The sequence below is a fragment of the Macaca fascicularis genome, chromosome 5 (assembly GCF_037993035.2).
Source record: "Macaca fascicularis isolate 582-1 chromosome 5, T2T-MFA8v1.1".
Taxonomy (NCBI): Eukaryota; Metazoa; Chordata; class Mammalia; order Primates; family Cercopithecidae; genus Macaca; species Macaca fascicularis.
In genome coordinates, this window is record NC_088379.1 from 177,684,459 (window position 1) to 177,711,061 (window position 26,603).

At 38.7% G+C, this 26,603-nt stretch overlaps 1 protein-coding gene across 2 annotated transcripts in view; it reads left to right on the top strand.

Annotated features, from left to right (window-relative positions):
* The window catches only part of GALNTL6 (polypeptide N-acetylgalactosaminyltransferase like 6), a 1,202,623-nt gene that overhangs the window by 1,095,366 nt on the left and 80,654 nt on the right, over nt 1-26,603 (top strand). For both annotated transcript variants that reach the window (XM_015451034.4, XM_015451035.4), the window contains one exon: nt 6,086-6,193. In XM_015451034.4, coding sequence (XP_015306520.2) covers nt 6,086-6,193 — 108 coding nt within the window. The remainder of the gene's footprint in view (nt 1-6,085; nt 6,194-26,603) is intronic.

Consider the following 26,603-nt stretch of genomic DNA (forward strand, 5'->3'; position numbering starts at 1 on the left):
TTTGTATTTTTATTAGAGACGGGGTTTCACCATGTTAGATGGTCTCTGTCTCCTGACCTCGTGATCCGCCACCTCGGCCTCCCAATGTGCTGGGATTACAGGCGTGAGCCACCACGCCCGGCTTTTTTTTTTTTTTTTAAGTGATCACAGGGGCAGTATGTAGGGTAAAAGATAAATCCTAGGATTCTATCGTTTTCTCACTGAATTTAGAATTTAAAAAGTCTGCCCAGGAGTTTCTTGAATTTGACTTAACTACACAAAGAAACTTCTGAGGGGAAGAATTTTAAGAACCAGGATGAGGTTATCGATAGAAGACATGAATTTTGATTCCTTGGAAATGGTGGTAGACAGAACTCTAAGATGACCCTCTTCCTTGGTTTACTTACATGAATATGTCAACATTACATGGTAAAAGAGATTTGACAAATGTAATTAAGGTTATCAATCAGTTCACTTTAAGAAGAGGAGGTGATCATGGTAGGCCTCATCTAATCACATGAGTTTAACCACTGCTGGGACAGAAGGTCTGTGAAGCAAGGAACTCAAAATGGTGTCAATAAGCTGAGAATGGTCCCCAGTCAGCAGCCATCAAGAAAATGGGGATCTCAGTCCCACAATTACAAAGTGAATTCTGGCAATAACCTAAATAAGCTTGAAAGCAGATTCTTCCCCTGAGGCTCCAGGTAAGAGCTCCACCCAGCAGACACCTAGACTTCAGCCTTGTGAGACCCTTGGTGGAGAACCTTGTTGAGCCCTCATGGACTCCTGAGCTACAGAACTGTGATACAGTAAATGTCTGTTGTTTTAAACAACTAAGGATGTGGTCATCTGTTATGCACGTACATCTGTAAACACTGTGTTAGAGTGACCCTCTGAGAATAATTAGTTGAAATTTTATTACTGTGTGTCTATTAGGTTGCTTTGTTATATCTTAAAAAGGAAAGAGTCTTACCCATTTGGGCTGCTATAGCAAAGTGCTATAGACTGAGTGGCTTATAAATAATAAAAATTTTTTTCTCATTGTTCTGGATGCTACAAGTCTGATATCAGAGTGCCAGCATTCTTGGGTTCTGGAGAGGGCTCTCTACCAGGTTGCAGACTGCCAACTACTCATTGTATCTTCACATGGCAGAAAGACAGTGAGAGAGCTCTCTGGGGTCTCCTTTACTAGTCCACTAATTCTATTCTTGAGAACTCTACCCTCATAACTTAATCAGCTCCCAGGACCCCACCTCCGAATACCACCACATTGGAGGTTAAAATTTCAACATATGAGTTTGATAGGGTGGGTGGATACAAACATTCAATCCATAAGAGAAAGCAATAATGATTTATTGAACTTTCTATTGTGGCGGTTTTCATTCTGCGAATACTCTCTTAAGAAGCATTTAGTTCACTTGTGCTCACTTTGTAAGTATTTTACAAGATCACATGAAGTGAAGAATAGGTTAAGGCCAGAAAATGTAGGGCCTTGCTCCAGACCTTGACCCCACATCTTGTCCTCACTTATCACCATCTTCTAATCCTGCAGGAAAGATTGGTCACCTCCAGAAGCTAATCAATATTGTCACTTTTTTGTGAAAAATAAAAGGCTGTGCCAACAAATTCCTATCTCCCAGCTGCAGATGATAAGAAAGTTTCTTTGCCTTGACATTTGCTTATCTTTGACCAATAAGAACTGACATTTGATTATACACTGGACTATCCAACATTCTCCTCCCTCCCATTTTCCACCCCATCACCTGTTGTCGAATTACTTTTAAATTCTACCTCTTTAAAATGCAGGAATAAGAATTAAAGTAATCTCCTAAATAATTACAGTCACTACATTTGATTAAAAATATCAGAAGAGGCTGAGAAAAAAATGACTATTCATTAGGGTGGAACAATGTCTACAACAAATCCAAAATCTTGGTAATTTAACATTAATAAGAATTTTCTATTGCTTGTCTCACAATCTGGAGGAGGAGGCACGAGTAATTCTTCACCCAGTTTTCAGCAACCCTGTCCCCATCCATTTAATGATTCTACCATCTGCTAGGGCCTCAGAATCCTCCTCTGTATCTTCTGCAATTACTCAGGCTCTGAGGGAAAAATGTATCATAAACAAAGTAGAGAAAGAAGTCCACTAGTGATTTCTTTCGCCCAGAGGTGATGCACATCACTTCCATTTGCATTCCACTGGCAAGAAACAGTGCATAGTCACATCTAAATACAAAGGAACTGGGAATTATAACTTGGCTGTGTGCCCAGGAGGAAGTGAGCATGGAAATTGCTGAGTCCTAGCTCTGTATCCCGTACAATCGAATAAGATGAAAACTATAAGTGATCCATAAACTTTGGTTATCGGTGCTAGTAATTCACCTTTATCATGGATTTAGAAATATGTAGTTCCAATTACTACTGTTGCACAACAAAGCCTAACACCATAAAGCAACTGTTTTATTAAGCTTTTGGATTTTGTGGGCCACAAATTCAAAAAAAGGCACAGAAGAGATAGCTTGTTTCGGCTCTGTGGCATATGGAGTCTCGGGAGGATGATTCAACAGCAAGGGGCTGGAATCACGTAGAGGCATCTTTATTCACAGGGTTGGCAGCTAATGTTGGCCAGCAGATAAAACCCTAAGTAAAGGTATTTACCCAATGCATGACATCTTAGGTGCTTGGACTTTTTCACAATGGTCAATTGTGAAATTCCTCAGAGTCAAATTTCTCACATGGAAGCCCAGAGTTTCAAAAACAAATGCCCCAGAGGACAGGTTATGTGGCCTTTTATGACCTATCTTCAACCACTTCTGTTGTACTCTACTGGTCTAAGAATTCATAAGCCCACCCTAATTCAAAGAGAGGAGGCATAGACTGATCCCCTAATGGGAAATTGGTTACCAAGGTCACATTGCAGAGGGGTATGTGCAGTGGAAGATATTGTGGTGTCTAACTTGGGAAACTATAATCTCCCACATACATTATCTTAGAATCACTGAATTTCAGTGTTTGAAAGGACTCCTTACTCTATAGAACAAGAGCCAGCAAACAATAGCGCACTGCCAGTTTTTGTAACCAGGGTTTAACTGAATTTACACTATGCCTATTTGTTAGCAGATTTGAGGGGTTGCAAAAGATACCATATGACCTACAAAGGCAAAAGTATTTATTATCTGGCCCTTTACAGAAAGAGTTTGCATAATCTGTAGATACAATATCAATTAAACATATGGGCACTGAAGTTAAACCACTAGGTTTTCAAATCTCAGTTCGGAAGTGGCCAGTTATGTGGCTTTGAACAAGCTACTCAGCGTCTCTAGGCTGCCATTTTCCCACCTTCATAATTGGGGAAACAGTAAAGTCTGTCATTGAATTGTGAGCATTACATGAAATAATTAATGAAAAGGGCATAATAGCCATTCATAAACGCTAACTCATGCTGTAGAATTGCCTTAAAGTATCAGCTAGATCAAATGTCCATTCGAGTCATATGTTTATCCCCAGTGTCATCTGCTGCAGATTTCAACACATCTAGTGATACGGGAAGTTCATTCGATCTTTAATCATTTTATTAGAAATTTCTTCCTACTAGGTTAAAATCTGCCCCCTTATAGCTATATGCAATTAATCCTGGTTCTACCTCCTAAAGGCTCTACAAAATATCTCTTCCAAATATTAGGTTCTTTGAAAAGGCTATCTCTGAATTTTATCTTATTAGAACTACACATCTTTAGTTCTTTCAACTGCCTCTCTTAAGACAGAGTTCGCATCACTTTTCCACTTCAAAATTCCCTTTAGAAGGAAATATAAATAGCATGTATCCAGAAATTAGCGAAAGACTTCAGGCCTGTAGATAGATCTATATCGTTGGTCCCTAAATTCTCCATAGTAGTGACGTGTGGAAGAGTTGATTTCTTAAGATCCTCGGACGAGTGTTTGTTGTTGCCTTTTTATTTTCAATGTTATATAGCTCCATCCTGTGGAGATCTTTCCAGATGTTCATAATTTACTTTAGACTGTCCACTGCCCTTACCAGCTTTATATCAACCACATATATTTCTGAAGGCTTGATCCAAATCATTAATAAATATTCCATCAAGTTGAAATTAATACTATGAGTAATCCTGAACTCAATTACAGCAACTGAATGTTGCTTTAATAATTGCATTTCTTCCTTCTTGGACTTCCATTGACCTTAATCACTATTTGTTCAACTATTCTCACTTGGGTGTCATTTCTCTTAGTGAAAGAAATTGGAAGCAAATATAAAGGAAAACATTAGCACTTCTCTTTCTCTCTTTCAATATTACACTTCAAATAAAGATATGTATCTGTATTACTCAGGGGTCTCCAGAGAAACAAAACCAAGAGGAGAGAGAGATTAATTTTAAGGAATTGGCTCACATGATTGTGGAAGCTTGGTAGGTCCACAATCTTCAGAGTAGGTGGGCAAGCTGGAGACCCAGGGATTCTGCTGGCAGAATTCCTTCTTGCTCAGTAGAGGTCAGACTTTGTTCTATTAACACCTTCATCCAGTTGGATGAGGCCCATCCATATCATGGAAGGTAGTTCACTTTACTCAAAGTCCACTGATTTCAAATGTTAATCGAATGCAAAAAAACACCTTCACAGAAAGATCCAGAATAGTGTTTGACCAAATTTCTGGTCGCTGTGGTCCAGCCAAGTTGAGTCACAAAATTAACCATCAGAGTATCTCTTTTTATAATCATTTATCTTACAATAAAAATATCTAAGACTATAGCTTATATGAATCCTGGATTTATGTTTTGATAATTAGTTCTTTTATAATAGATGGTCTGTTATATAAAACCACAATTAAGTGTGCGTCTTTCTGAGAAGGTAGTCATGGTAAAATATAACCATGACTTTTGTTACTAAATATAAAAGTATGGCATCTTGGGCCAGGTGCGGTGGCTCATGCCTGTAATCTCAACACTTTAGGAGATTGAGGTGGGCGGATCACCTGAAGTCAGGAGTTCCAGACTAGCCTGGCCAACATGGTGAAACCCCACCTCTACTAAAAATACAAAAAATTAGCTGAGCATCGTGGTGGGCACCTGTAATCTCAGCTACTTGGGCAGCTGAGGCAGGAGAATTGCTTGAACCCAGGAGGCAGAGGTTGCAGTGAGCCGAGATTGCGCCATTCCACAGCAGCCTGGGCAACAAGAGCGAAACTCCGTCTCAAAACAAAAGAAAAGAAAGTACAGCATCTTAACTGATTATTTTCTGTACCTAAGAAAAAGATCAGTTTGGGGGAGAGAAATGAGAATGCAACTCTGATTTTTAAGGTTAGCATTGCTGCAAGTTTCAGAATGCAACTTAAAACTTATGCATATGCTTGTGTTCTTTAAAGCATTCACCTATTTTTAAAATTCCACTTTTTATATGTTAAATTTTTAAATTAGCATTTTAATTTCAAATGTTATTTCTTCAAATGATTTTTACAAGATTATTGAAACAAATATCTATATAAATAAGATGTCTAAGTATGAAATGTGGGTTCAATACAATATTTGTAAGAAAATTTTACTAGAATTTTTCTTAAGCCAACATATTGTCTATAGAAACAAGATTTTATTGAACTACTATTTTAGTTTCGGGTTTTTTGTTGTTGTTGTTAAGATAGGGTCTCGCTCTGTTGCCCAGGCTGAAGTGCAGTGGTGCAAACATAGGTCACTGCAGCAAGCCATTCTCCCACCTCAGCCTCCCAAGTAGCTGGGGCTGCAGGCGCACACCACCACATCCAGCTAATTTTTGTATTTTTTGTAGAGATGAAGTTTTGTCATGTTGCACAGGCTGGTCATGACCTCCTGGGCTCAAGTGATCCTCCCTCCTTGGCCTCCCAAAGTACTGGGATTACAGGCATGAGCCACTGCACTCAGCTGTATTTTGGTTTTAAACTTTTATGAATCTAGATTTTAAAAAACCTGGTTTTCTTTTTTGGTTAGCCATTTATAATAAGTAGAACTTATTGATTTAACGACTTTTAGAGATTTTAAGATGGTTTGTGAGTCCTACTGATAATTCCTTTCTGGTGTGAAATTCACTGTTGTCTTCTGTCCTGTTTTTCCCTTTTCAGGTTTGGATGTGTGGAGGCGAAATGTTTGATGTTCCGTGTTCCAGAGTTGGTCATATCTACAGGAAGTACGTTCCATACAAAGTTCCATCTGGGACCAGCCTGGCAAGAGTGAGTAACTCAGGATCAGAACAGACTGGGGTCAATATGGCTTTCTGTAACCAGAGTAACCAGCCTTGCCCATGGCATAGGTCATCTAAGGCACAGTCTGAGAAAAGCTCTCCGGTGTATAGAGAGCTCCTGTGCTTCTCAGTCTTATTGCCATTGCTTAAAGAAGTATTAACCATTATGCTATTTCTTGTTACGAATTGTTTCAAAGCATTGTCACATACATTATATCTAATCTTCACCATTACCTTCTGAAGTCTGTGTTCTTATCTTTATTTTGTAGATGGGAAAATGAAGTGTGAACTAGGTGGTTGTTCATGCTCACATGAATGCCAAATAGCAGAGTAGGTCTGCGGACCTGGGGCAGCCAGTTCTCTCCACCCACATGGAATGTGGCAGGATCTGTAATAAGTCAGATGGAAAAAGGGGTAAAGGGAGATGGGAAAAGGTGGATGCCCAAACTCTGCCTTCTCTTTTATAACTAGGGCCAGCTCTGCCTCAAATTTCTCACCATCCTCAACATTTCAAAATTGGCTCAGGCTAAGACTTTTTTCCAATATTGTCTTGAATAAAACCTTTCTTGTAAACCAGATGCAAACATGCTGTTCTCTTCTGCCATTTAAACATTTTTATGCATGTTTAGGAGAACAGTCTCACAATACTGTCGCCAAACAATCCTGACAATTTCTCTGCTTTCCATATTACTTTCTTCAGGGATGAGTCAGTTTTTGTCGCCACAATATGTACCTGCTACTGCTCAGAATCCAAATCTAGAAAAAGAGTATTTTATCACACTGCTACCCTAGAAATCAAATCCTGAATTATTCATTTTGGTTCTTTTACTACTAAGGCTGCAAGATATAACTATTTGGATCTTTTATATAAGGCTCATATAACAAGCTTTTGTAAAAATAAATAAATGAATTCACCAGGAATCATTAGAGTATCAGTAACACAAGGGTAGAGCTTTGGTCTGTGTTAGTTACTGCTATACTCCCAGAACCTAAAACAAGGCTTAGGGAACACTCAGATATTTGTTGAAAGAATTAATTAATCAGGAAAGCTAAGAGAGGAAAATGCTGGAGATGTAAGTTGTTACTAAAACTTAAATACTTTTTAATGAGTATAACAAAATTTTCTTTTACAGCGAATCTTCGTGTGTGGGGGGAGTCATTCTTCCTTATTCCCTTTCTGAGAGTATTCATCAACTGTCATTTTTCTTTAGTCACATCCACATTCTGTAACAGCAATTAGAGTTCCTAGTAATAAAATGACCTTACACACACCTTGAATGGAAATACAGGCTGAGTATCCCTCATCTGAAATGCTTAGGACCAGGAGTGTTTCAGATTTTCAGATTTTTTTTCCAGATTTTCAGATTTTTTCCAGATTTTGAGATATTTACATACACATAATGAGATATCTTGGGGATGAGACCCAAGTCTAAACACAAAATTCACTTATGTTTCATATACACCTTATATACATGGCCTGAAGGTAATTTTATACAATATTTTTAATAATTTTGTGCATGAAACCAAATTCGTGTTAGTACTTATGTGTCGAATTTTCTACTTTTGGCACCACGTTAGCACTCAAAGAGTTTTGGATTTTGGAGCATTTTGTATTTTGTATTTTCAGATTACAGATGCCAACCTGTAGTCACATTCCTCCTTTCCCTAACTAAATTAAAAATTTAATTAGACACTAATAACATATTCCTCTAAGTAGCTGTCGAAATACACTATTCGAAGGGAAAAAGCAGTCACAAAATTATAAAGTAATTAAAGAACTGCATTTGGGTAAGGAAATATGGTTTGATTTAGTCATAAGACTTAAGACATATGAATCAGAAAACAAGGGTTCACAGGAAAGTAAATGATGGAGCAATTTAGAGTACATATCACCAATCGGCCGAGTAGATATAATAAATCATAGCAGTTTAAAATATCCTAAAGATAATGATGCTCTCTCCTGTATCCACTTTCATTCACTCATATGCTCCCCCGCTAGTGCTCTGAAAAGAACCATTCACTTCCAAGACAATGTGTGTGTGTGCTTGGCTTGTGGTCTAAAGTAGAGTGTAAAAGCTTCTGGGAGAATGTTGTGCTCATCCAAAGGGATCTATTTTCAAAAAATAAAACCGTTCATATATTTTCAAGAAAGAAGTTAAGTACTATTTCAAGGATTGTCAAATACAGAGAAACTGGGGTTGGCACATAAAACTTCCAGGAAAAAGTGAATACTTATTTAAATGAGAAAAGTCCATAATTCTGAATTTTAATCTTTTCCACTCAAATTTTACTTCAGGGCTCATTTTTATTTTTTTTTCTAAACCGCTAGAGCAATCAGAAAGTCATAAATATTGAAGCTTGACTGTCACTCTGAGGAACATTTTATGGTTTTTTTAAGTTAAAAAAAAGTACATTAAAATGAAAAACAATTCTGATATTTTGTGGGAGCACCTCAACTACCTTGCTACACACTACATTATTACTATATCATCAAAAATGAGGAGAGACTTCATCTATGCTTCAAATGCAGGGCCACGTCTACTCAATTGGGATTTTAATCTTGCAGCCTCGTCAGGAAATGGAGACGAAGCTGGAGACTTGACTCCAAAGGCTTGTTTTCTTACTCTACAAAGCTCGTTTAATCCTTCAAAAATGTGCACTTTTCACATTGATGATTCCAAAAGACTTCCAAAATATTTAAACACACACATAGACACACAAATGTCTGAACATCCTTAAACAGCCTGCAGGTTGGTGTATACTATAGAAATATGTTTGTAAAATTAGTTCTTCAGTACCTTCTATTTGCCTGGCATTCGAATCTGGTTGGAAGAGACAAGATATCCATATACGAAACCATTAGAGGACAGTACAAGACAAGTAATTGCTTAAATGTATCATAAGGATATGTATAGGTATAGGGAAGAGGAGGAAGTAGCGCCATAGCTGTGACCTTCTTCAGTCCTCTCAAATTAAAGGACTTGAAAGAGGACCTTCAAGAATATGTCCACTGAATTAACAAGTTTCATATAACAGTGGTTTCCAAACTCAGGATTAATGATGAGAGCCAATTCCTGGCTAACATTTCACCCTGCCTCAGTGAACTAAGAAAAATAATAATCCCAAAGCTAAACCTGTTCAACTTAATAACATCTTTTTATGCAGAAACTATAAGCTTTTTTTTTTTCATTGAAAAAGATAGAATGCAAGATAGTAAATTTTTGTTAGTGCCCTTATTTGGCAAAAACAAAAATTAACATCACTTTGTCATTTCCCACAAAATGTAAAAACCTAGGACACCGTAACTTACACTTCAGCTTCATCTGGGAATCAGAGTATTCACTTGTCTTTAATAAACCTAGACAGTTTTACTGAGTCAGCTTGGGGTCTAATGTCAGTATACTGGGACACAGTTGTGGTGTCTTGCCACCAGGAACAAACAGCAAGTCCTTGAGGAAAGGGATGCTCATGTCTAGAGTTGCAGGGAGACTAGAAAGACAGCAGGACTGTGGTGACAATCATTCCTTCTTTGGAATGGCGCTGGCCATCCTTCATCACAGAAGTGTGAGCAGCTCCTCAGCAAAGGTCCACTGAGTGTCGCTTTGCACAGCCCGAGGAGGCTGAGTGGCAAATAGGTGGAAGAATCTCAAAGAAGAGATTCTTCTCTTCATTCCAACTCTCACCACTCCTATTCAACATAGTATTGGAAGTTCTGGTCAGGGCAATCAGGCAAGAGAAAGAAATAAAGAGTATTCAAATAGGAAAAGAGGAAATCAAATTGTCTCTGTTTGCAGATGACATGACTGTATATTTAGAAAACCCCATTGTCTCAGCCCAAAATCTCCTTAAGCTGATAAGCAACTTCAGCAAAGTCTCAGGATACAAAATCAATGTACAAAAATCACAAGCATCCTTATACACCAATAACAGACAGAGAGCCAAATTATGAGTGAACTCCCATTCACAATTGCTACCAAGAGAATGGCGTGAACCCGGGGGGCGGAGCTTGCAGTGAGCCGAGATTGCACCACTACACTCCAGCCTGGGGCACAGAGCAAGACTCCGTCTCAAAAAAAAAAAAAAAAAATTCCTAGGAATCCAACTTACAAGGGATGTGAAGGACCTCTTCAAGGAGAACTGTAAGAACCATTCAAGAACATGGGAGACTAAATTTTTTTCTAGTTTCAGGATAGGAGCTAAAACTGAAGTCAAATCTCATAAAAGCCAAATTATACAGGCTGCTTCCCAGGTCCTGAAAATGTTAACTTAGAGTAAAAGGGATAGAGGTTAAATGGTAAAGGAGTAGAGCTGGGGCTATGAACCGAGGTCTGTCTGGTCGAGGTTCATGCTCCTCACCATAATGTTCCTCCTAGAGTGCTTGAGATAGACTGGAGCAGCCTGGGCATCTCTGGCAGGAAACCAGTTTAGCAAAGTACTAAGTAGACATGGGCAGGCAGAGTTACGGAGGGTGTGCGTGGCACCTGTGGAGTTAACCTTGGAAGACCCTGGATGCAGATCACAGTGTTGACCTTTGCTCCTTGACTATAGGGTCTTGAACAGGAAGTGTCAGGATAAAAATAGAAGAGATAAAATAGAAACCAACAAATAATTATCAAAATGGAGAAAATCTAAAGAAAGTCTAAAGAAGTTAACATTTCAAATGCAAGGAGCGTTTGTAAAAAAAAATTCATAAAAGATTTTTATTGATTTGTTACACTGTGCACGGAGGTGGGGCTCACATGTGACTATGAGCTTTCCATCTCAGCATCCCAGAGAAAATAGTATCAGTACAAAAACAGGGAAGGGAGGAAGAGGAAAGGGGAAGAGACTGAGATTGGTTTTAGATAAGGTTAAGTGACAGCCTGGGACAGTCTGTGACAGCCAGATCTGGGGAGATGCCTACAGATTTTCCATCCAGAATTCTGAGAGCACACAAAAACTTTTGACAGATTTTCTTTGGCAAATAAATGTTTACTTCTGAAAAAAAAATAATGCTTACTGTGCCAGTCACTGTGCTAGGCCCTGGAAGTTCAAGTGACAAACAAGTCAAACACAAATCTCAACTCCTCTTAATAAATGGCCTTGACAGTAACATAGAATCCACACCATGCAGCAGTAATCCATATATTCCAAAGCCAGAATATCATGAGGATGAGGAAAAGGTTAAATGAAAATAATAAAGCTCATTATGGAATGAAATCTGCATCTTATATAGTCCACTTATTTGGAAATTGTTTTTTAATAGACTGTCATATTATAATTGAGATGACGATTTAACAAAAGAGAAATATATGCCCTATATAGCATTATTTTATATATATAGCGATATATATTTGATATTAACAAATTATGTTTAATGACCCAATAGGCTAATCTACATACAAGTTACAAATGTTTTTTACTTTATGCATTTACCTAGGGTTTCTTAGCAAAGTGTAATGACCTTTGACGATTTCCTATGGTTATTATACTTCACAGGCACAAAGTTCTAAGCCTGAGGTCTGAGGGAGAATGGTGGTTGTGCTTCTGTCAGCTGTGAAATGACTTCTTCATATACTTCCCAAGATGCCTTCCTTCCTTTCTGTGCCATCTCCCTGGTGACATCCAGCTCTGCTGATTCCACAGATTATCTCAGACTCTTGAAAACGATGGAGGTTGGAGGCATAGAGAAAGGGAGGAGGAGGGGAGTGAGCAGGGCTTCAATGTAAAAGCCAGACCACCCCAAGTCGATTAATAAATGCTTCTTCGTTGTTGACCATGGTGTCAGTTTTCCCATCTGAAATAGCTGAAATAAAAGAGCACAATGTCGGGCAAACGCAGCTCACCCTTGTTTATGTCAGAAAAATATATCAATCGAGGAAAAGCATTAACAAAACCAAAATGACTAGTTTGATATCTGAAAATAAAATCACCAACAAGATTAGAAGTTATGGTGATGAATGGGAAATCTATACTCCCTCAAATTGACCTTTCTCTCCCGATGACTGTAAATCACTGTACTCTCTTAAAGCTGTCCAGCAAATAAGCGCTTGTAGCACGATAACCTCGGACACCAACAGCAGTAGCACTTTTCTCTCCTGCTCTTAATACTGCAGGGTTCAGATGCTTTATTTGAAACCATCATTGAGTTCAGGGTCATGGTGGCCTATCATGGGTTTTCTCCCAAAAAGCAGGAAATGATGGATCTTCCCTCAAGACGCAGCCCTCATAAATGGCTAGGATTTTGTTGCAGACGCAGTTCTTCTGAAAACAATAACTTTCTCTAATTCTTCCATACAATATAACCTAAAGGGCAATAAGGCTGTCTAATACTTTTGCTCAAAACTAAAGATGATTCACATACTGGAATTATATGTTTGCTTCTCTCCTGACTTGGCTACAGTTTAAAATATAATACCTCAGGACAGGCATAGTGGCCCATGCCTGTAATCCCAGTGCCTCAAGAGGCTGATGCAGGAGGATCACTTGAGGTCAGGAACTTGAGAACAGGCTGGGCAACGTAGCAAGGCCCCCCGCCAAAACAAGTGTTTTTTTGTAAAGTTACCTGGGGGTAGTGGCATGTGCCTGTAGTCCCAGCTACTTGGGAGGCTGAAGTGGGAGGATTGCTTGAGCCCAGGAAGTTAAGTCTGCAGTGAGCCATGATCAAGCCACTGCCCTCCAGCCTGGGTGACAATATGAGACCCTGTATCAAAAATAAAACAAAACAACATAAAACATAATACCTTCTACTTAGAAGGGTCTTTTTATTTTAAAAATTAAGGCATCTTCTATAAATAATGTTTCATTATTCTCCATGATTGATATCCTCTCTAAAAGTCAATCATAAATTAATGTGACAATAATGATTCAATAAATCATTAAATACCGTGAGTTCATTGCATGCTATAAAGATAAATGTCATCTCTAACCTCAAGGAAGTCTCAAGCTAGATAAATCCTATTAATAAATATTTATCAAGTGCCTACTATATGCCAGGCAGAAATGCACACAGCATGCTATGTATCCTAAGCAAACAGCATTGGGCCTTGCCAGTTAGATCAAGCCACCCCTTTGTGATGTAATGTCACTTCACCTTGGTGCATCCCCTGCACAGGGGATGAGTTTCTGGTAGACAACGCTGGTAGATCACTCACTCACCCTTCAGTCCTATCTCCTTTTTAAACGCTGGGCATTTCCTGCTTGTGTTACACATGAAAAAAATAAGGCCAAGGGAAACCATTGTGTCAGCCAAGAAGAAATGAGAAAATATGAAACACAAATTTATTCGCCACTCAACCCTCATCTACTACCTTAATTCCTAACCCAGTGGCCTCAGAATTTTTTAAACTATCTATACTATATATTTTGTTAGTTTAACAAATAACAATAGAATTCCATGTTGCTTTTAAAACTTTTAAACGATATGGAGGTAAAGCATAGATTTTTTTCATATCAAACATAGACACTAAAAAAGAAAGTAAAATAGCAAATTGCTGGCAGGTACAGTCTCTTGCCGTTTGCAAGTATTATGAAAAAAATACATGAGATAAGGACAACATTATTTTCAAACTTGGTAATTTCCCACAAAACCTCGCAAAACTTCTGTGGTGTTTTGTTGTTGTTGTTGTTTGTTTGTTTGTTTTTTGAGACGGAGTCTCACTTTACCTAGAAGGTAAAGTTGGCCACTGATATATGAAATAATGTTTAAAAAACAGTATGGACTGATTGCAATAAACACATATGAACTCAAAACTAACTCCATTTCCCAACTAGGAAGCATTTATTTATAGAATACAGAAAGTAATTTTTTTTTTTTTTTGAAATGGAGTCTCTCCCTGTCACCCAGGCTGGAGTGAAGTGGCATGATCTTGGCTCACTGCAACCTCTGCCTCCTGGGTTCAAGTGATTCTCCTGCCTCAGCCTCCCCAGTAGCTGGGACTACAGGTGCAAGCCACCACGCCCAGCTAGTTTTTGTATTTTTAATAGAGACGGGGTTTCACCATGTTGGCCAGGATGGTCTTGATCTCTTCACGTCATGATCTACCCGCCTCAGCCTCCCAAAGTGCTGGGATTACAGTCATGAGCCACTGCACCCGGCCAGCATTTTTTTATTATTATTATTTTCCAGAGACAAGGTTTCACTCTGTTGTCCAGGCTGGAGTGCAGTGGTGCAATCTGTGCTTACCGCAACTTGGAACTCCCGAGCTCAAGCCCTCCTCCATCTCAGCCTCCTGAGTAGCTGGGACTACAGGCACATGCCACTATGTCTGGCTAATTTTTGTATTTTTGGTAGAGACAGGGTCTCACTATGTTGCCAAGGCTGGTCTCAAACTCCAGGAGGTCTCAAGCAATCCTCCAGCATCGACCTCCCAAAGTTCTGGGATTATAGGCATGAACCACCATATACAGTCTTAAAACTATTTTTTAAGTTTAGTTTCTTCCTACTTATTTACTCTAAATATTTTTTTCCTCAAAAGCTCTCACAGATGTTATATTCTTCCCAACATTAAGGAATTTTGTTCAATTTAAATTGTTCAAATATTCCATGGTGCTTTCCCAAGTTTCAGCTCAGCTATAACTTGTGATTCAATAATCTGATGCTTTCCATTGTGCAAAACAGAGCTTGTAATTAAGTCAGGTAGTTCCCAAGCTATGGGGACAATATTAAGCATTTCTTGAGCTATCACATGAGGACCAAGATTTTACGTTAGCTTTTGTTTATGCCTATTGGAATATTTTATAATGTAAATAGAATATCTGAATAGTGATCCCAGATAATTGCATAATAACAAGCTATCATGATTAATCATTACTTTCACTTTGTCATTCTTAATGAAATTAAAATGGAATTTATCTTCCACTTCCTATGGTATCTTTTCTAGTTTATTTTTGGTTATTCTTTCTCCTACCTAGAGACCTTGGCATTTCAGGCAGTTATTGAGCATTCATTTTACTTTTTTTTTTCAAAACACTTGAGAAACAAACTTCATGGTGAGACCAGTTTGTGTACTAGAGAGAATTTTAATTGCATTTTTATCATTATCCCCATTAGAACTGAACATTTCCCTGTATTCACAATTCCGCTAGTGCCTCATAAAGGAGAATGCTTGCTCAGACAAAATAGGTCCCTGCTGCTACAAAATTAAGCTGCTGAAATTTAAGCAAACTCAAATATTTTAGCATGCCATAATCTCAATAACCAAAAATGTAACTCTTGCAAAGGGGGGTAGTGCTGGTCATTTAATAACTGCCTTCCAGGACCCTAATCCCACCTCTAAGCCATGGGAGTACCTGGATGGTAAGAACTCGTTTCATGGAATTAGCTTCTTCCCATGAGATGTGTGAATGCACAGTACCACTGTGCTTGGGACCTCTGCTATTTCATTCCCATTCCAATCCTCCATGTTTCCAATGGTTTATTGGTTCATGGCAAGAATTCCATTTCCAAATGCAATTCCAGCCCAAGTGTATCCCCATTTTAGTGCCAGCTGAGGTAGAGAAACTAGTTCCAGTTGCTATTTTGTAAACTGAGAAATGGTCAGAAACAAAATGGCAACTTTGTGGTGTGCAGATGCTTCTGGGTGTTCCAATTCTGAAGACTGTTTATAGAAATACAATCTCTATATATTACAGATTCCGTACAATTTGGACAGATATAATTTTCAATCTAAGATCCCTGTAATGGGCATTTAGAAACATAGGGATTTTATTTTCTGCCTGTTTGAAAGTCTGGGAAATAAAACAAGGTCTATTAATAACAATTGGAATAAACGCTATAGCACCATTTATTTTAACAACAGTTTGTTTGAATGCTTGCTGTGGATGTTCTTGTGAGGGAACCAAATTCTTGATAATCTCTTTGGGTGATGAATAGAAAATGCTGGTTGTGATTTATAAAAAATATCAAATGGATTAATGATAATCATCTAGAAATAAGGTCATACTTCATTTTATACCTAAGTTGTGATGACATGAGGCACCATTGGCTTGATCACCAGGAAGAACACCATTCAGCTTATCCCCCAACCATCTATAGACATCCCCAAAAGCCTCCATCGCATATCCTTGTGCACCCACTTGTCAGAAGCATACCCACACTGCACCGCCCCGGATTTGCTTCTTTTGTTTCGGTTTTCACTTGCCTCTCTCTCCTGCCCATGAAGTTGCAGGTGAAGTCACACCTCTACCATCACTCACAAAAGCATCAGCCACTAGCTCACAATGCTGAGTCTGGAGGAACCAAGACTTCAGTCATTAAAGTGCCAGAACTTCTCTGGGTCCTGGGTAAACTAAGTCAGGATGGCTGTCTCCTACCTGTGGGCCATGCATACTCACTTGGACACAAATGACCTGTGTTTCTGTGGTCTCTCTTCAACAGTTCTAGCTTCTGATTATCTCCACTTTTCCAGGGTTTCAAAAAATCAATCACGTAAAATTATTCCAACATATTCTGGCCCTCAAACCCAGCCAAAACAAACAAGTACAATCTTAAGGGATATATAAAAATTAGCAACCGTACTTTCACTGTAGTCCTATTATGGTTTTTTGTTTGTTTGTTTGTTTGTTTGTTTTTACTTCTAAGGGTAGGACATAACAGCATAACAGGCATTGCAGCTTTCTCCTTCTTCTCTTGAATGACTTGCTTTGGAAGAAGCCAGCACCAAGTCGTGAGGATACTCAAGCAGCCCTGTAGAACGGCCGGCCCGTGTGGGAGAAATAAAGCCGAGTCCTCCTACTCAGCACTCATAGCAAGCACCAATTTTACAGACACTTAGTGAGACACCTTGGAAAAAGATCTTCCAGCCCAGTCGAAGGCTTAAGATTACTGCTACCTCAGCCAAAATCTGACTGGAATTCATGAGAAATCGGATCCAGATTGTACAGCCTGTTTTATTCCCAAGTTCCTGACCCACAGAAACTGTGAAGGATAAAAAATGTTTATTATTTGTTTTAAGCCACTCAGGTGTGAGACAGGGTGTTATTTATCAATAGATAATGAATACAGTTGTTTCTGCTTAATAGTCTTTCATCGACAACATTCAGACTAATTTTATCTTCAGGGACATGATTACCTCAGGTGGCACATTTGAAGCTCAAAACTTAGGGAAGCTTGTACACCAAAGGACACTGTTTACAGAATGAAAATCCAGCTCACAGAATGAGAGAAAAAAATGTAAATCATACATCTGATAAATGCTTAATATCCAGAATATAGAAAGAACTCCTACAATTTAGCAACAATAAACACACAACCTGATTGATACATGCAAGAATCTATTTCTGGAAGAGAAGAGACAGCTCAGAAATGGATTCTTGCAAATGGTCAATTGATTTATATAAAGGTCAATCAATTTTACCTTTATGGAGAAATTGGAGAAAACATTATTTTTTCAACAACTGATGCTAGAACAATTAGATGTTCATATCCAGAGAAGTAAATAAACATTAATCTATATCTTGCACCATATACAAAAATTAACGCAAAATCAATCATAGCTTTAAATGTAAAGGATATAATTATAACATTTCTAGAATACAAAAACAAAGAAGAAAAATTTTTGTGAGGTTAGGCAAAAATTTCTTAGGTATGACACATAGAAAAAATTGACAAATTGAACTTCATTGAAATTAAAACCACCTATTCTTCAAGGGCACTGTTAAGAGAATAAAAAGACAAGGACTGAAAAGAGTATTTGCAAATCACATTTCTGGCCAAAGGTTTGTATCCATAATACATAAAGAATTCTCAAATTTTAATAATAAGAAAAACAGCCCAATTTTTAAAATGGGTAAGCAATTTGAAAGACATTTTACTAAAGAAGATACCCAGGTGGCAAATAAGGATATGAAAAAATGATTAACATCATTAGTCATTAGGAAAATATAAATTAAAACCACAATGAGATGTACTACATGCTTTTATAATGGCCAAAATTGAAAAGACTGACCACACCAATTGTGTTGGAGTAACTGGAAATCTCATACAATGCTAATGGGAATGTAAAATGGTACAACCACTTTGGAAAACAATTCAGAAGTTTCTTTAGAAGTTAGACACATACCTAGAGTACAACCTAGCCATTCCACTTCAATATTTTTATCCAGCAGAAATGAAGGCAAATGTCCATAAAAGACTTCTACAAGACTGTTCATACAGCTTTGTTTGTAATAGCCCCAAACTGGAAACAACCCAAGTGTTCATCAGCAGGTAAATGGATAAACAAATTGTAGTTTTTTCATGTGATAGAATACAATAAGAATGGGCTGGGTTTGGTGGCTCCTGCCTATAATCCCAGCACTTTGGGAGGCTGAGACAGGCGGATCACCTGAGGTCAGGAGTTCAAGACCAGCCTGACCAACATGGTGAAACCCCGTCTCTACTCAAAAAATACAAAATTAGCCAGATCTGGTGGTGGCGTACACCTGTAATCCCAGCTACTTGGGAGGCTGAGGCAGAAGAATCACTTGAACCCAGGAAGTGGAAGTTGCGGTGAGCCGAGATCATGCCATTGCACTCCAACCTGGGCAAAAAGAGTGAAATTCCATTAAAAAAAAAAAAAGGAATACAATAAGAATGAATACATGCAGCTCCAGCTACATGGATAAAGATAAAATACTTATACTAAGTGAAAGAAGCCAGACAAAAAGAGCACATAATGTATGATTCTATTTATATAAAATTCTAAAAAATACAAACTATAGTGAAAAACAGTACATCAGTGGTTGTCTGGGGACATAGAAATGCCACAGAAAGGAGATCGGGAAAAGGATTTCAAAGAGGCATGAAGAAACCTTTGCCGGTAATGGATATGTTCCCTGATCTTGATAGTGGTGATGATTCTACTAATATAGTATATACATATGTCAACATATACCAAACTATTCACTTTAAATATGAGCAGTTTTCTTGTAAATCAACTATTCCTCGATAAAGCTGATTTTAAAATTAGGCTTACCAGCATTTTTTAAGACACACTGTTAGCTCATTGGGGTTTTTGCTTGTTTGTTTGTTTCTTTGTCTTATATCTAAAGGCTACATTAAATGTCATCATAAACACCACCATAGATATCCATAGTATTTGGGCAAAAATATGATAGAGATATAAAATCAAAGAGAAAGCTAACCCTTGTTCATGACAGCCCAAAGAAGATAACTACCTACAAACAGCTCACACAGCCTTGGGGAAGAAGGAAAAGGAAATTGCCTGTCAGAGAATCTCCCTTTGTAGGACTAGATTAGCCTCCTCTCCTTATGCTGAAAGTTTCCCACTGACTTCAAAGAAGTGCTCAGATCAGAGAAAAGTGGAGCTAGGCTGAATAATTGTAGTGAGGTTGGGGCTGTCTTAGAGATTCTCTTTTGAGCTGTACCCATGATGACATTATCATATTATCAATGATAAAAGGGCTGTGGGGTGGGACTACTGAGCCACAAAGGCACTCTTAAGCATCAAAGAGGAGACAAGAAATACATTCAAAAAAAAGCAGAAATTTAAAATCACGGGATATGGATACACCTTGCTGTAGGAGTGACTGTGACAAATTAGAAACTGTTTCTGTGTGGGACTGGCTTTTCCAGTTTCAGGGAAAAAAAAACCTCTGTGTGTGTGTGTGTATGTGTGTGTGTGTGTGTGTGTCAAGAAAGAGGATTCACTGTAACACAATCCACCATAATACAATAGCTTAATATTGACACAAGCACAATTTGTGAAGCAGGATCTTGCCAGTACACATATAATAATCACATTTTGCGCAAAGAAATAGGAACACTCTACTGAGGTAAGATGGCCCAAATAATACAGATACAGTTGACTCCCAAATAATACACTGAGAAACTGAACAGGGATTGAATAGTCTAGCAGTAAGATCTAAAATGTTGCTGGTAAAAATAATAATAATTAGTGGGTAGATTTATGCAGTTTCATGAACCAGCAGGAAAAGTTAAACTATCTACTTTCCTCATGCTGTACACTAACAGTGATCAGTCAAGCTGGAAATAATGTTTTTATGAACTGAGCTAGAAATGTCATTTAATGTTCCTGGTAAAATATCAATTCAAAGACCTGATGAGTATTAGAATTATGGAAAGATTTAGTGTTGGATAGCACAAAGAAAACAAGACTTGATTTCTAAAGACCTCTAATATAAGGCTGCATGTGTTAATAAATATTTGAGCAACATAGAAAGGACAGATTAATACCAGTTTGGGTTGAAGAGAGGAACATATGTGATAGACAGAGAACCACAGACAGGTGACGTAAAAGTAGAGAACACTGTTAATGTCTTGTACATAGAAGATGCTCTGAACAACAGTTTTTATTTCATTTATCATTCAAGAAGATGAAGGTCTGCAGATTTTTAAAGTAGAAGAATCCTTCATTGGCTTTCTACAGCAAAAAGTAAATATATTCCTCAGCTCTAGTAGCTATCTTTATCAGTCTCTTATATGAGTCCCATGCTGGGTACATCCGCAGCATATGAAAACCTCTTGGATCCAACCTGAATGGGTTTGGGTCCTCTCACTTTCCCTTGTCCACACTAAATGTGGGGCCTAGATGAAAGCCAACTCAGATGTACAGAAACAGAAAGCCTTCACCTACTTATTTTCACACTGAGGTTAGCATTAAGCCCTAAACAGTTCATTCTGGCCATGCTGAGCCTCACCTCTAGCTACCAATTAGTCCTGCTGTTTCCTTAAATTCTGTGACTGCTGCCCTGTTTGCTTCACAGATAGAGGGCCAGCAGGATCCCACCTCTAGGAAACAAAAAGCAGTGGGATTGTGTGTTTATATTGTATCAGCTGTGTGTTATGGCAGGCTTCTCTGCAAAGAACTGCTTGAAACTCCTCTGGAATAATTTCCACAAAAACAAAACATTCTTTATGTATTGGCAATACCAAGACATGCCAGATTCTGCATAGATGGTCACTCGATGAATTAAAAAACATTCATAGAGCACATGTTATATGCAAATTACATACATCAGGAGTAGGATTGCCATTATTTAGCAAGTAAAAATACAGCATGCCTCACTAATTTGAATTTCAGATAAATGACAAATAATTTAGTACTAGTATGTCCCATATAACATTAATAATACAAGTATTAATTATATTTACAAATTGATATGGTTTGTCTGTGTCCCCACAAAAATTTCATCTTGAGTTGTAGCTCCCATAATTCCCACGTGTGGGAAGGAGCCAGTGGGAGATAATTGAATCATGGAAGCAGTTTCCCCCATACTGTTCTCATGGTAGTGATTAAGTCTCATGAGATCTGATGGTTTTATAAGGGAAAACCCCTTTCACTTGGCATTCTGAGTGTCTCTTGCCGCTGCCATGTAAGACATGCCTTTCACCTTCCACCATGATTGTGAGGCCTCCCCAGTCACATGTAACTATGAGTACATTAACCTCTTTTTCTTTATAAGTTATCTAGTCTTGGGTATGTCTTTATCAGCAGCGCGAAATAGACTAATACACAAATTATTTGTTGTTTATCTGAAATTCAGTTTTAACTATGTGCCACATATTTTATCTGGCAAGTCTAACTGAAAGGAAAAAGAAAAGCGTTTCAAAGAGTGGGTGGGATCAAATAGGAGAGAACACTGAGTCAGGAGAACCTGTACAGACAGACAAGTGCAGGGAGTAGTTGCATTTTTTCAGAGATGATGAACAGAACAGTTTACATAAGCAGAGCTTGTATGTAGGAGAATAAAATTTAAGATACCCATTAGGGACCTACTGTGGAATGTCTGAAACAGTGGGCAACCTGTATCTAACAAAAAATTGGAGGTGGGGTGTTATCCAAGGGCCAGTTGTTTAATTTCTTTTTGGAGAATTATCCTGCTCAGCAATCCATTTTGGTTATGGAAAGGTAGCCAACATGGTTTGGCCAGGATAAGCAAGGACAAACAATGAGGAAGATGAGTTGCCAGGCATGAAAAGGAAGAAGAAATTATAACATTCTGGTACAGCCCTACAAAAGAGACATAAGAGAGATTTTTGAGTTGGGCAGAACCATGGCAGGAAGCTAAAAGACAGAAGGAGGAAATTTTAGCCAGGAAGAAATTCCCTTTAGCAGCCAAAGGAAAAGAATCCAAGGGGTCAAGTACTTCATCTTACATCATCATCTGTGCTGTTTTGTTATCTAAGTCTCTGCTACTGCCCGAAAATCTTCAGTAAAAGTTATGCCCAGTTGATGTACCGAGAGACATTTGAGAGGTGAGGGAAAATACCTGTGCGCCCCATTCAAGTCTCTGCAGGACAAAAGGTAGACAGCAAGCTGGGAGCAAGATGCCAGGAGGAGAGAAGGATCACAAACAGAAAATCGAAGTGAAGGATGAACGTGTGAACACCCCTGGGAATCCACAGAAATCTTCAGGAGGACAGGGACATGCAACTTGAGGTTAAAGTACTTTTATTTAAACCTTAAAAAACAAGAACTCCAGCTAACACCTGGCTCTGTGTATATAAGGCAACCTCTAGAGATTCAACATCTGATAGTTCAAGAGTAAATAATTACATGTATAGATCTCCCGGCATTCATGCTTGACTCTTTCTTTCTCCTTGATAACTTTTTTTTTTTTTTTTTTTTGGACATCTTAGCAGGTCCACCAATGTTCATTCAATCTCAGAGAAAGATAGGACTACTCAGATTGATTTATTTTCTCTTTTACCATCTCTGGCACAAGCTGTTATTGGATGTTTCCATTTCATGATTCTGCACGTGTTTACACAGCTGTAAGTGTTTAAGTGAGAAATATTGCTTTGCTCCTACTCCACTATCTCGGTGTATGTGAATGTGTGGTATGCATGCTCCTACATAAATACCCCAATGAACTCCAATGAGTATATGATTGTACTATTTCCTGGAGTGGGTCAATTTACTCTACGATCTATAAAAGACCAATGAAACTCTCTTTTTGCAACTGTTTGCAATATCTCTCAGCTGTGGTACCAACGTTTTCCCCAAAGTTAAGTACTGATTTATGATTCCAGTGACAAACTAACATAATGTTTTATTATTTCCAGAATAAGGACTTCAGAAAGATTTTATTTGGCCGGCCACCTGGATAGTTGAGAAGTCAGGGCTATTCCTTGAATGTAATAATTGACACTTTAGAAAGTTTCTCTCCTGATAGTAAATTCCAGAGAACAGAGCATCTATAATCCAAAATGTCTAATGAGCCAATGGGGACATTAGAGAATGGTCAGGATGTTTTACATATGTTTAAATGTTTACGTATCACTCATAGCTAGAGGGAAACTTGCTATTGCCATCTTTGCAATTATTATGTTCTACTGTGCAATTATTTCTGTTTTACTGTGTCTTATAAAACTACAAAAAAGGAATCGATGATAGGATAATGATCCTTGGAATATGTCCATGATCCCACTACTTGCTTTGGAGTGGTTTTTTGGGAGGGGGGCTTTGTTTTTGTTTTTGAGACAGAGTTTTGCTTTTGTTGCCCAGGCTGGAGTGCAGTGTGCGATACTGGCTCACTGCAACCTCTGCCTCCTGGGTTCAAGCAATTCTCCTGCCTCAGCCTCCCAAGTAGCTGGGATTACAGGCATCTGCCACCACGCTGGGCTAATTTTTTATTTTATTTTATTTTGTATTTTTAGTACAGATGGGGTTTCACCACGTTGGCCAGGCTGGTCTCGAACTCTTGACCTTAGGTGATCTACCCACCTCAGCCTCCCAAAGTGCTGGGATTGCAGGCATGAGCCATGCACCTGGCTGCTTTGGAGTGTTTGAGAAATCAGCATACCTAGTCTTTCAACTTGAAAAGGACACGATGATACAGAGCTACCTGGTTAGTTCCCTTGTTAATTATACTAGAGGCTACTTGGCCTTTAGTGACAGCTTTCCAACACGCTGACTCCTGCCTCTTTTACTTATTGATATTGCCTATTCTGGTTAGCATTTATCATGATCCTCTGAGCCATTTCCCGTTGACTGCACCAGAATTAGTTAGTTCCTCTATGAGTGTTGCAGTAATTGCCTTATCTATTTCAAAAACCCAAAGCAACAAAAATTTACCATTTAGCAACAGCACTTGTTTTTAATTGTTCCCATTTCAGTGCTTTTATCAATAGATACATATGCACACTATGAATTTGTTCGCATTCATTTCATCATCTGGTCTTTCATTAATTCAATGATTAGCATGCCCAGATGAGCACACACGTGTGTCTGGAGCCACACAAGATGCTAGGTCTTTTAAGGCAAAAGTAAATAGATCTATCCCTAACTTCATGGCACTTATAGTCTGAAAGTGCTTACTTATCCAACAGAGTCCTTAAGGACAGATCTTTTCTGCAAGCTACCAGAATTTTAAAGGCATATTTTTTCTTAAGAAAGTCAATTTCTCATTATTCCTGGGTCATTTGCTTCTGCTTTTTGCTATTCCCCAACTGTATTCACTTTCACTTATCACAGAGGTATAAATTGATGAAAATTAAATATTTCCACTTTATTTAATATTGCAGTTTAGGTGAAAAGATGGGAACTACAGCCTAAAATCAATTTTGATTATAAAGTTTTAATATTATCAACTAATTTTTTTTTATTCTAATCCTCATTAAAAAATTTGGCCTGGCCACATGTGGTGGCTCACGACTGTAATCCCAGCACTTTGGCAGGCCAAGGTGGTTCAATCATGAGGTCAGGAGATTGAGACCATCCTGGCTAAACAGTGAAATGCCATCTCTACTAAAAATACAAGAAATTAACCAGGCATGGTAGCACACGCCTGTAGTCCCAGATACTTGGGAGGCTGAGGCAGGAGAATTGCTGGAACCTGGGAGGCAGAAGTTGCAGTCAGCCAGGATCGCACCACGGCACTCCAGCCTGGGCAACAAGTGAGACTCTGTCTCAAAAAAATAAATAAATAAATAAATAAAAGAAAATGTGCCCTGAGGACAAGTAAAATAGAATGCATTTCATACAGAATGTTTGTCAAAATGAAATGAAAATAGTAAGATGATATTACAGACTCACACGGAGGTTTTATGCATGTAGTACACAGTGCCATCCCAGAGCAGGACTCTCAAGACATCATCTGTTTCCTTTCTGGTCCCCAAATGAATCAGGCAATTCCGAATTGGTGGCAAGGGCTAGAATATTACAAAACCATGCTGACTCTGATCATCTATCTGTTAAGGTAAACTGGAGTCCAAGGAGTAGAAAGCATTATGGGCCAGGCAGTGCTGACAGGATGGTAGGGTACACAGCAATGGCAAGTAATAATCTCTCAAGGAACAATTCTCACACTCTCCAGGTCATTTCCCTATCTTCTTATCTATGCACCCAGTCACCTTAGAAAGAAAGGAACCCAGAGGGAACTGAGAAATCAGAGCTTTCTTTGTGGCTCTGTCTCTTTTCTGCATTTTGCTGTGTTAACAGAGCCCTTCCTGGTGCCCACCATCCCCTAAAAGCACCCAAGGAGTGCAGGGAGAATGAAGAGCAGGGACAAGGTCAGACAGGAGAGGCCCGCTGGGAGACACTGAATGCACGGAGTGGGTGGAGCGGAGTAAGAAAATGTACAGTCTCATTAGGAGTGAAGTAGCAATGATGGTGTCTCCAAATCCAGCAGACCTCTGGGCATAGTTCCAGGCCTGAATTAGGATTTTGTAGTCATTTTCAAGATAAAGCACTTGTCCTAAATATCACTAGCTTTAACTTGATTCACTTATGTCTGGATCTCATTAAAGTTCCCGGCCATTGCGCTCATTTTATCTTCTAAGCGCAAGTGAGAAACAGGAGCGGGCCAATGCTCACACCAACTAAGCACTTGAAATAAGAACTTGAACAGGACACAAGAAGCAGAGACTATGGGACACCAGCCTGTGAAAATGTGTTGCAGCACATTTAAGCTGGAGGCATCAAAACTGGTATCTTCTACACAAACGCAGTTGTTCTCTCTACTGCTTAGGACCACAGAGCTTGAAGGCACATCAGAGAGCATCTCATCTCAGCTAACGCCTTTCCTAAAGGCCACAGGAACATTCCATTAATGTGTGGTCAGCCCGACACCCAGGCTCTCCAATTTCCAATCCTGCACTCTTTTTACTGCTAATAATAGCTCTACTATTTGTGGTACCTATTATGTGCCGGAGACTTATTCTAAGTGCTTTACAGGTGTGGCCTTACTTAATCCTACAGCCACCCCCGTGATGCAGGTATGTATTACTGTTGCCATTTTCAGGTGAGGAATCTGATGCCCAGCATGGATGAGTAACTTGCTCAATTTCAAAACTGACAAAAGGGCTAAGCTTCCAGCACTGAATCCACATACTCTCCTACACCTAAGATCCATGCTTATTCCCCACAACCGACCTTCTGCTTCCTTTACCCCAGGGACACATCTGTGGAAAAGACTGGCTACTTGGTGCTTCCTTTAGCCCCACTTCATCATGC